The 12178-nt window shown below is 46.3% G+C and overlaps 1 protein-coding gene across 2 annotated transcripts in view; it reads right to left on the reverse strand.

Annotated features, from left to right (window-relative positions):
- The window catches only part of SRRM3 (serine/arginine repetitive matrix 3), a 106155-nt gene that overhangs the window by 37911 nt on the left and 56066 nt on the right, over positions 1 to 12178 (reverse strand). For both annotated transcript variants that reach the window (XM_053367813.1, XM_053367814.1), the window contains exon 4: positions 3471 to 3572. In XM_053367813.1, coding sequence (XP_053223788.1) covers positions 3471 to 3572 — 102 coding nt within the window. The remainder of the gene's footprint in view (positions 1 to 3470; positions 3573 to 12178) is intronic.

The raw sequence follows: 12178 nt of genomic DNA on the forward strand, positions 1-12178 counted from the left end.
AACCTCTCTTTAGCTTACATCAGAACAAACAGCCATCTGTGGGAAATTGCTGTTTTCTCCGATTGAGCACTAAAGAACGATTTTCCCCAGGGGAAAACAGCAAGACAAAGGGAAATACGGATAAACTCCAAGAGTATAAAAAGAAAGAGAGAGTCAGCCTGAAAGTGGGAGAAAAGGTGAAAGAGTGAAGGAAGTATGGAATGTTTCAAGTTTTTGACCTGTGATGTTGTTTTCCTGTGCCCCCCCCCCGCAAAGCCAATTTATTGTGGTTTCTTATTAACCAGGTTGTGACAACTTTATCATCCCTATAAAATTTGCATGACCTATTGATTAGCTCAGAGAAGAGTCTGGCTGATGGGGGTGTTCTCCAATGCAATTGCCTTGTCTTAATAAACAGAGTCTTGAGCAGACCTTTCCCCCAATCACAGTGAGAGGGCTTGATTTCCATTTCACAATGTGCAAATCCACACTCTCCTTTTCTTATGCAAGGAACTCAGAGCAATATAGGAACCAGCACGATGAGAACAACACAAAGCCAACTCAGAGTGAGGGCAATGCATTTTGTCCCCTCTCACTCTGAATGGGTGTACATTTACCCTGCTGCCATTTATAAAGCCCCCCCCCCCTTTGAGCCCCAACATGTGCTATTCACAGCCATCTAATTTGCACTCCAGTTACCAGAGGCAAAAGCCACGAATAGGCTTTTCCGTGACAGCCACGCTTCCTTCCCTGCTTCTCCAGCCCACTGATGTCTCTGTTGTATTTTGTGAGCCAAAACATCCTGGGGTTCATTTCCCTTAAAGCAGCCAATTATTCACTCGGTTTGTAATTGGGTTAAGCTCCCTTAGCGACAGAGATTTATGCTTCCTGGGCTGTGTCTGCAGGCTGCTGTGGCCTCCCCTTATAATTCCCCCCTTTCAGCTTTTTCCCTGGGGATGCCAGGCAAAAGAGGAGTGAGTCAGTTCCTCAAAACCATTTGCCAGCCTTGATATTTATAAGCGCTTACAATTTTGCAAAGGCAGACACACAAAGGCAGAGGGCATGGGACTCCCATGTTTTTCCACGATACGGTTTTGCTGGGGCTGCAACAAACTAATCGATTATTGAGTGAGTTCCCTAACCCAATCCAGAAATAATGTGGAAAGATGAACAAAAGAAGGGCCTGCTGGATCAGGCCAATGGCCCATCTAGTCCAAACATCCTGTTCTGACAATAGCCAACCAGATGACTACAGGGAACATTACTGCCTCCAGCTGTGGAGACAGAGCAGAGCCATCATGGCTAGTAGACACTGATAGCTGTCTCCTCCATGAATTTATCCAATTCTCTTTTAATGCCATCCAAGTTGGTGATGAAATTTAAAAAAAAAAGGTCTTAAATATACCGTATTTTTCGCTCTATAACACGCACCCGACCATAACACGCACATAGTTTTTAGAGGAGGAAAATCCGTAGGCATGCCACCCGTACGCATTCCCTCCATAACACGCACAGACATTTCCCCTTACTTTCTAGGAGGAAAAAAGTGAGTGTTATGGTGCAAAAAATACGGTATATAATAAATGTTCATGGATTTGCCAGGCAAACACGTATATAAATGTATGGGCCACATGTCTGAGGCAGCACAGGAGGGGAGGGCAGTCCTGGAGCCATTTTGGTTCCCAAGCTGACCAAATGTTTTCTCTGCAAGGTCAAAGGAAAATGGAAAAGCCTCCCCATTGCCTTTTCATTCACAAAACCTGTCTTAAGGGTATATCTGTGTATGAATAGGGTGAGCCTGTGACCTGGCTCAGGAACTAAGTATTTGTCACTACAAAAGACTGGCCAGGCTCCCCAATCAAGTAAGCATTCACAGGTAATCTGCCAGACAGGAGATAAACGACACACTTAGATTTCTGTTGTAGACCGCCCTTTCTGTGTTGTGGGTATGAAGTGTCTGGGGGGTGGTCTTGAGCTACACCCCTTCTGTGATGTATGTATAATGTTTCTGGGGGTGGTCTTGGACTCCAAAGCGGGCAATTTAAAATGTCTATATAAGGGTGGGCACACCTGGGTTCTGGGTCCTCCTCCTGCGTGTGAAGGGGGCACCCTGTTGCAACAGTTCAATAAAGATCAGGCTTACTAGCTCCTTTGCTTCTCAATATTCTCTGGTTGGCCTCTATTCTTTTCTCCGACCAATGGAGAACCTGCAAAGGACTCTATAAGGGCTCTTGTGTCCCCCGTAAGGGAATAAGGGCAGATTTCCGTTTATTACAGAGAACATCACTGCCTCCTGGGGAAGTGAGTTCCATAGTTCAACTACGTGCTAAGAGGAAGGCACGCTTGGCAAATCCACACCGTGATCAACTCCCGCCCGGAAACCAATGTCCCCACTATGGAAGGACATGTGGATCCAGAACTGGCCTCCACAGTCACTTACAGACTCATTGTTAAAACCGTGTTTATGGAAGACACTCAGCTATGAGTGATTGCCAAAGAAGAAGAAGTTGTCTTCAGACAGCCATTCAACATTCAGCTTCATGAGAAATAGTGTTTTCAGAGAGCGAGAAAAACATTTCCTCTATCCACTTTATCCATGCCACGCATAATTTTGTAATACTAATATTTATTTAAATGCCACCTGTCTGACTGGGTTACCTGGTTTTTGGGCACCACACAAGAACTCACCCCAAATGCACATTTTTGGGGCGAGAACAAGGTGTAGGGCATATGACTCTCCCAGCAGCACAACCCGGAAACTACATATCCCGGTTTTGCATTGGAAAAAGTTGGAAGGTATGGTTAAAGTGATACGATACCCTGGACCGCACAAGCTGCTCTACCTTTTGCCCAGGTTCCCCGTCCTCCCCAGTTCCCCCACCCAAACGAGGCCTTCTTGTGCAATGAATCAGCAAGCTCTATTCCTGTGCTCTTCACTGACCTGGTTTCTTCTACGCCCTCCCCCAGTGCTGGCTAATGGATTATAATATGCGCTTTGCCGGCACGCCAGCTAAGTCACTATCCATCCTGGGAAAGCTCAGAAGCATTACTGATGGAGAGGGCCTCTCAAGTGGGGGCAGGGAGGCCAAGCCATGGTCCGTGAGGGCAATCAGTCCATCAGGAAGGGAACCAACCAGCTTGGCTGCACCTTGCTGTGTTCGAGGGCAGGGGAAAGCAGTCTGCAAGGACAGCGAAAATGAGCCGCTGGGTTGCCTGACCTGGAAGCTTTCAAACCCAACTTTCTAGTTTTCTACATGCAAGGAATTTTTTTGGGGGGGGGAATCCTTTGCCCTGACACGTTAGTTTTCTAAATGCAAGGAGTTCAGGGGAAACTAGGCTCTGTTGGCTCAGGCACACTGGAAACCAGGAGAGAGATATGAAAACAGGCAGAGTTTGCAATCAGGATCCCAGCACCTATACAGATATATAACAACAGGTGTATTCACATAGGCCAGGCAAGCTATTGGTACATGCCATCCCTTCCTACTCACATTTGCCGACCATGTTGGTCCTCGCGGGTGAGAACACCCTCTTTTTCCATCAGCATTTGCCGGAAGGTCCCCACTTTCTGACGGATCTCCTCTTCGGAATACCTGCCGTAACAGACAAAGCAAAGAACATGGGGGACAGAGTTAGTCAGGAATACTCATGGTTTCATCCTCCCACCATTGCCCATTATTCAGCTGTGATTCCTGGCTGGTCATAGCTGTCAGCTTTTCCCTTTTCTTGCAAGGAATCCTATTCGGAATAAGGGAATTTCCCTTTAAAAAAGGGAAATGTTGACAGCTATGTGCCTGGTAGCGGGGTGGACTTGATGATGCTTAGGGTCCCTTCTAACTCTAAGGTTCTATGATTCGATGAATTTATTTTTAAAAAATTCATGCACTTGTAGCCCTCCAATTTTCTCCAAGGAGCTCAAGGAGGCGTACAGAGTTCTCCCCCTCTACATTTAATCTCAACAACAACCCGGTGAGGAAGGTTAGTCTGAGAGAGACAGTGACTGGCCTGCCAAGGTCACCCAGTGAGCTTCACAGTCAAGTGAGAATTTGATTTTGGCTTTTTTGTGGCATCATCATCATCATCATCATCTCATTGCATTTCTTACCTGCCCTTCACTTCAGCGTCCCAGGACAGATCAGAACATTATAAAAATAGAGTCATGTAAGGTAGCTAAATCTTTCTGGGAAATGATCTATAATGAGTTGGGGAAAATGCTAAAGATAACTTTTTTAAAAAACCAGAAGCTTTTCTTTTAGGTAGAATTGGTGAAGAGGTGCCCAAAGAACAGAACCCCCCCCCCCTATTTATGTACTCTGCTATGGCTGCTCGAATGATTTACGCCCAGAGATGGAAAGAAGAAACAAGTCCAATGAAGGAAGATTGGCAACTAAAATTTATGGACTGCGCTGAAATGGCAAAACTTACCTGGAGAATAAGAAACCAAGAAGAGAGACTTTTTAATACAGAATGGGGGAAATGTATGGACTATTTGAAGATGTAAACAACTTAGAACATTAGCAGGATTCACATAAAAAGGTGCAGTAAGAATAACTTAAAGGGGATACAAAAGGAAAATTAGTAAATAAGTTTGAATTCGATATGCATTGGTAAAAGATATAAAATAAGTACGGTAACCACAGAAAGGTGGGGAGGGGGTCGAGGAGGATGTGGCATTGTAGATGGATTGTGTAAATATTCTTTTCTTTTCGTTAAAATATTTGCAAAATGAGAAAATGATTTTTTTAAAAGAATATTATAAAAATAGAACATTAAACTCAATTAAAACAATTTAACATCCATAAAAACGAGGTGGCACGCCAGGCACTCCTGTCTTCCGCTGCCTCCCACAGTTTGGTCAGACTCATGTTTGTGGCTTTGAGAACACTGTCCAACCATCTCGTCCTCTGTCGTCCCCTTCTCCTTGTGCCCTCCATCTTTCCCAGCATCAGGGTCTTTTCCAGGGAGTCTTTTCTTCTCATGAGGTGGCCAAAGTATTGGAGCCTCAGCTTCAGGATCTGTCCTTCCAGTGAGCACTCAGGGCTGATTTCGTTAAGAATGGATAGATTTGATCTTCTTGCAGTCCATGGGACTCTCAAGAGTCTCCTCCAACACCATAATTCAGAAGCATCAATTCTTCGGCAATCAGCCTTCTTTATGGTCCAGCTCTCACTTCCATACATCACTACTGGGAAAACCATGGCTTTAACTATACGGACCTTTGTTGGCAGAGGTGGGGTAGGGAAGCAAATCTGATCAGGCACCTAGCATCCAAGGAGGGTTTTGTACTCATTCACATGGTGCATAGTTAAACTATGGAACTCTCTCCCACTGGAGGCAGCGATGACCACCAACTTGGATGGCTTTACAGGAGGACCGGACAAAGTCATGGAACAGAAGGCTATTGATGGCGACTAGCCGTGACAGCTCTGCTCTGCCTCTGCGGTTGGAGGCAGAGATGCTTCTGAATAACACTTACTGGAAACTTCAAGAGGATGGGGGGTTCTTGTGCTCTGAGAAGAGGATGCTGGAGTGAGTGGGCCATTGGCCTGAGACAGAAAGAGAGGGGGGGGGAAATATAGCCAGGGCAAACAGGTCTCCCTGCCCAGGTGCTGCTTTTTATCTCTGACGTTTGGCCTCTGTGCGAAAAGGGCCCCTTTGTTTTTCCTTCCCAATTGACTTAAGAGGCCCGGCCGAGTATTTATTGGGTGATTCAGCCTGGCTTCCACAGCTTTCATGGCCCATTAACTCTGAGTTACGGGCCAGCCAAAGGAGCTGGACACTGCTCTCTGCTCGCAACCAGAGGCCCCCACTCTCCGGCTGCCAGGCCTCAAGAGTCAGTGGGTCGATAGCTCAATGATTTATAGCATCGGGTGAAACATCCTGGAGAGGCGGGGAGAAGAGGAGATTGGGGGGGGGGGCGCTTCCCTTTGTTTCCTTTGTGCTCTCGAAGCAGCGAAAACGCCCAGCAGCTCAGCAGGAGCTTTGCCAACCCCCTTAAAAAGAAACAGGATTCTGGCCATGCCCATTGCTGTACTGAGTAGCTCTGTATAAGCCCAGCACCACAATCCTGTCTATATTGCAGTCCAGGCTCTCTATTAGGGGAGGAGGAAGGGGAGGTCAATGAAACAGCCACTGCTTTGCATGCAGAAGGTCCCAGATTCAATTGCCAGGTATTATTCTCATTACCATTAACAGCATTATCATTTTATTCTGAGCTTTTTTCCTTGTCTTGTGCCTCCTTCCCTGAGCCCGGGAAGCTTCTGCCCAGCTTAGGGAGGGAGGAGAGATGCTCTGAGAGCCCTCCCTTGTGTGTTAAGTACAGGCACCTTTCCCCCCCAGAAAAAAAGCACTCATTTTATTATTATTTATAGGTATTGAGGTAAGGAAGGGGAAAGCTGCTGCCAGTCAGTGTAGACAATACAGAGCTAGATGGACCAGTGGTGTGTCTCAGGGCTCACCCACACTTACTTTGTCCTGTGCTTTCTAGGCAGAGGTTGAGTTTTGTTCTGTTCTGGTGCTTTCCCCGGAAAAATCCATGTTTTACTGCTGAATCGAAGCAAATGGAAGTCTGTAGAAAACTCAATTGCCCTTTAGGTTTTCCCAGGGAAATTGCTGGGACAGAAAACAAACAAAACCCAATGGAAATCCTAGATTTGCACCTAGAAACATGACATGGAAGGAGGAGCAGGTGAGTCCTCAGCATAAGGCAGCTTACTGTGTTCCATCTTCACACCCCTATGGGGTGAAATCAGCACAGCTGAGGACATTGAAATCCCAAGTCCTCACATATCAGATAGACTGCTCCTGCTCGGAAGCTCTTGTGCAGCTATCAGTTCCGCCAGAGATGTTATGGTGTGGGTGCCAAAGGGGTTCCAGAGAGGGAACTTCTAGGGACGTCTAGGTAAAGGTAAAGGGACCCCTGACCGTTAGGTCCAGTCGCGGACGACTCTGGAGTTGTGGCGCTCATCTCGCTTTATTGGCCAAGGGAGCCGGCGTACAGCTTCCAGGTCATGTGGCCAGCAGGACTAAGCCACTTCTGGCGAACCAGAGCAGCACACAGAAACACCGTTTACCTTCCCGCCAGAGCGGTACCTATTTATCTACTTGCATTCTGACGTGCTTTCGAACTGCTATGTTGGCTGGAGCAGGGACCAAGCAATGGGAGCTCACCCCATCGCAGGGATTCGAATTGCCGACCTTCTGATCGGCAAGCCCTAGGCTCTGTGGTTTAGACCACAGCACCACCTGCGTCTAGGGATGTCTACTCCCCAGTAATCCCCACTGAGTAATTTGGAGCTTACTCCCAAGGATGTGTGGGTATAGAGGATGGCTGCTGCAATAGATTCCTGTTATTTCATTCAAGAGCAGGGCTGGTATATCCCTACTGAAGCTGGACCGCTGTTATCCAGATTTCTCTTCCACTTCCCATCAGTGAATGCACTTTCCTGTGTTAGGCTGTAGACACAGGGCCCACGAGAAGCTGCAATAACAGGGTCACCCACCCACTTGCGCCCACCCACAAGTAAATGTGCCTTTGGGTAATGCTTAGAGCCTGATCCTACGTGATGCTGAGCATTCCTTCTCATTTCTCGCCCCGTGGCAGCACCCTGGGGTTCCCCCCATTCAGGCAGAAGCTTGGGTAATGAGGCCATCAATAATTCTCCTTCATCTGCCTTCAAGGGATGCAAAGCATCCCGTTGGGAAGATATCGTGGTGACTCAGCTACGCTCAGTAGGGTATGTGGGCATGTCAGGCTGGGAGGTGAGCAGAGCTGGAGCCAGAAAGGTGGTGTTAGTACAGAAGTGCAATTTTTGCACACCTCTGAAATTTCGCGACGTTTCAGAATCCACACCTTTGCCTTCTAGAATGTGCCCAGGGGAAAAACCGGTTGCTCCCGAGAGCTCAGATGTGGCAGCTCATGTGTGGATTCACTTAACAGGCTCAGCTCCAAATCTAAAAGCCCCCTAGTTTGCTGCCCAAAATGAATGTTGCTGGGTATTTTTGATGATGCAAATGCAGATGCATTTGTTGAAAGAATTGGCTTTATATATAATCTTGGCAGCTTAATTAGTAATTGCAACTCAGTGGAAAACAGCCCCAAATCTTACACTGGATGCTTGGTTCCACTCACTCTGTAATATATCTGCAATGGAGAAAATTATGCCTCATTTCACCCTTGACACTGGCTTTTGACACCTGAAGTGTATAATTTTAGGACCCACCTTGTTTTTATGATTGCCAATTATTTCGAACTGTTTTAAATGCTGTATTTTAATGTGTAACACACCCTGGGACCTCAATGTGAAGGGAGGGTTAATCATCATCATCATCACCTGACATGTTGACAAAGGACTGGAAGCTCCAGACATTTTTTTATATCCTTTGTGACATATACAGAAAAGGCACCATTTTCAAGACAACCTTCATCACACGCCTGGCAAATCTGGAACTACACTTGACAATCAAATGAGACAAATATTCATTCTTTATGTGAAGATAACTTTTATTCCTGCTTTTCACGTTCATTGACTTGGACTTTGTCACTTAACCCGTATGTAATTGTACTTTATGTGCCCATTTTAGGGTTTGCTTTTTCGTCTTTTAATTTTCTCTCTGTTTTATATGCAGGTAGGTAGTTGTGTTGGTCTGCCGTAGTCAAAACAAGACAAAATAATTCCTTCCAGTAGCACCTTAGAGACCAACTAATTTTGTTATTGGTATGAGCTTTCGTGTGATTGCACACTTCTTCAGATATGCGGAAACAGAAGTCACCAGACCCTTATATATAGTGAGAGGGTGGGGAGGGATATTACTCAAAAGGGTGGTGGGAATGGGTGATTGGCTGATAGGTGTGGTAAACCTGTTGATGACTTCTAACGACTGCAATTGGTCTTACAGGAAAAAGCAAGGGGTGAGATGGCTAAAAACAGCTTTATCGTGTATAATGAGATAAGAATCCAATGTCTCTATTCAGACCAGACCTTATACGCAGTATGTTATCAAAGGATATAAAAGATCTTTACAAAGAGGAGGAAGAAGGAGGAAGTAAGCTGCCTAGTTCAAATATTGATCCAGCTGAGTGACCTCATATCCCCAAATGAACAGACCCAGGGCCTCAGATCATCATTAGAAGCTTTTTCTCTGTGTGCCTCTTCCAAAGGAAGCGGGTAGTCAGGGCCTTTTCTAGTGGTGACCCCTCGGCCACAGAATGTTTCTCTCCTAGAAGGCTTGCTTGGTGCCAATATTGCCTGCTTTCAGGCACTAGGCAAAGACATCCTCATTCTCCTATGCTTTTGGATTTTCACTTGCAGTATCGGGAAATTTATTTAACGTCTGATGTTTTACAATTTTCATATGTAAGGTCCTCTTTACGCATGCTCAGAGGCACCCTTCTCTTCATCTGTCTCCAGTGCATGTCTGGCCTCTTTCTGTTCACAGGAGCGATACTCTGGCTTTGCAGTTGAAGGCAGTGATGCTTCTGAATACCAATTGCTGGGAATCGCAGGTGTGAAGAGCGCCATTGCACTCAAGTCCTGCTTGTGGGTTTCCCACGGGCATCTGGTTGGCCACTGCCAGAACAGGATGCTAGACTAGATGAGCCCCCTTTGGCCTGATCCAGCCTTCATACGTTCTGCCTTGCACCCACCCAAAGGATGCCCCACTTTTCCTCCTGCTTGTTGGAGCGGAGGAACAAACTGATCTGAAAAGGGGCAGCTCCCATTCATTCTCCCCTCAGGCGAAAGCCCTGTGTGGGCTCAGCTTGGCATCCGAGGGCTCTTGAATATTTCATGGTCTCCAGACGTGCTCCGCCGTTCAATAATTGAGCAGTTCACCTTGAGTGTCGGAGCTCAGGTAGTGCGGAAGAGACAGCCAGCTCCTTCCCCGACACACAAACACCGCTACCTATTTTGCCTTGTTTGCTGTTACATTGGGTAGTTTCCCCACCCCCACCCCTTTCTTGGGAGGAGCACTGCATCATTGCAACGCACAAAGCCCAGCTCTTGGTTTCTGCGTAAATTTCCAACGTGCGATGCAAAGAAACAGAGGAAGCCGTTTCGGACCATTGCAGCCTACCCAACTCAAGATTGTACCAACAGGTATGATATGATAGGGACGCGGGTGGCGCTGTGGGTTAAACCACAGAGCCTAGGACTTGCCGATCAGAAGGTCGGCGGTTTGAATCCCCGCAGCGGGGTGAGCTCCCGTTGCTCAGTCCCTGCTCCTGCCAACCTCGCAGTTCGAAAGCACATTAAAGTGCAAGTAGATAAATAGGTACCACTCCGGTGGGAAGGTAAACGGCGTTTCTGTGCGCTGCTCTGGTTCGCCAGAAGCGGCTTAGTCATGCTGGCCACATGACCCAGAAGCTGTATGCTAGCTCCCTTGGCCAATGAAGCGAGATGAGTGCCGCAACCCCAGAGTCGGCCACGACTGGACCTAATGGTCAGGGGTCCTTTACCTTTACCTTATGATATGATAACCATCTTCAAATATCTAAAGGGCTGTCACAAGGAAGATGGAGCGAGCTTGTTTTCTGGAACATAGGACTCAAACCACTGGCTTGTAGTTACAAGAAAGGAGTTTTTGAGTAAACATCAAGAAGTGCTTTCTGGCAGCTGATTGACAGTGGAATGCATTCCCTCATGAGCTGGTGGTAAAGCAGAGGCTGGATGGCCATCTGTCATGGAGGCTTTAGCTGAGATTCCTGCATTGCAGCAGGTTGGACTAGATGACCCTCGGGGTCCCTTCCAACTCTACAATTCCATGATTCTATGATTCTGTTTTATGGTTTCAGGTAGGAGAAATCCCCAGTCCTACCTGGAGATGCCAGGGACTGAACTGAAGACCTTCTGTCCGCAAAGCAGATGCTACAGCCCTTCCTAAAATGTAAACACCTGGAGCACAGGAACATAAGACATTGCCTTATACAGAGTCAGACCGTGGGCCCGTCTCACTCAGTATTGTCTACACAGACTGGCAGCGTCTCCCTAGGGTTTCAGGCAGGGGACATTCCCAGCCCTAAATAATAATAATAACAACAACAACAACAACAACAACAACAACAACAACAACAACAACAATAATGATTTATTTATACCCCGGGCACTCTGGGCGGCTTCCAATAAAGTATTAAAATACAGTGGTCTGTTAAACATTAAAAGCTTCCCTAAACAGGGCTGCCTTCAGATGTCTTCTAAAAATCTGGTAGTTGTTGTTCTCTTTGACATCTGGTGGGAGGGCGTTCCACAGGGCGGGTGGATGCGGAGGAATGAGAAGAGCCAAAGGCCACCAATCCCAGCATTGACCCACAAGATACCTATAGGAAGCCTGCAGGTGGAATATGAGCATAACAACTCTCCCTTGCACATGATCCCCAGCATCCTGCCTCTGATGGTGGAGGGAGGACACAGCCATCCTGGCTTGTAGCCACTGATAGCCTTCCCTATCAACTTGCCCGAGCCTCTTCCAGAAGCCACTAAGCTGGTTTCTGCTGCATCCAAAGCGATGGAATGATCCAGGGAAATCGACTATATGGAAATGGCTGAGATGACTGGCAGAATCCGAGACCAGGGAGAAGAGTTGGTGGAAGAAGATTGGAGGAAATTTAAAATTTATTTACAGAAGTATTGTAAAATGTATGAATGCTGATGACATTGAAATGAAATGAAGGGGTTTTAGTGACGAGAGTAAAAGTTTGAAATTATAAATTTGGGAGGTAGGATACTTAAGGACAAAGTGGTAGGATATGAATTTGCTGAACCAACTGTCAAAAAGGGATACAAAAAAGGGAGACGTGAGGAAGTCAGGAAAATAAGTTAATCAATGTTGAATAATTAGAAAAGAGTGATTTGTGTTTTTTCTTATTTTACTTTTGTGTGTTGACTGGTGTTTTTTTTCCCTTCTTTTCTTTTTTTCTTTTTTAGGTTAAATGGTTGTATTTTATGTATTTTATGTATTGTGAAATCTTGGTTTTGTGCTTTTATTGTCCTTTGTTTGGTGATGTCTTTCCTTATTGTTAAACTTAATAAAATATTATTATAAAAAAAAAGATCCAGGGACATCAGCCGGGTAGCGTTCCCCCTTGCCTGTCTCCCAGCACACATCGCCCTGTTCCAAAACCAGGCTGGAACGGACTCAGATCTGGGGCTCACGTGTTACCTGAGCACAGAGTTGCATCATTTTCCCTGTCTCCGAAAGCACA

Source organism: Podarcis raffonei, chromosome 15 (genome assembly GCF_027172205.1).
Source record: "Podarcis raffonei isolate rPodRaf1 chromosome 15, rPodRaf1.pri, whole genome shotgun sequence".
Classification (NCBI taxonomy): Eukaryota; Metazoa; Chordata; class Lepidosauria; order Squamata; family Lacertidae; genus Podarcis; species Podarcis raffonei.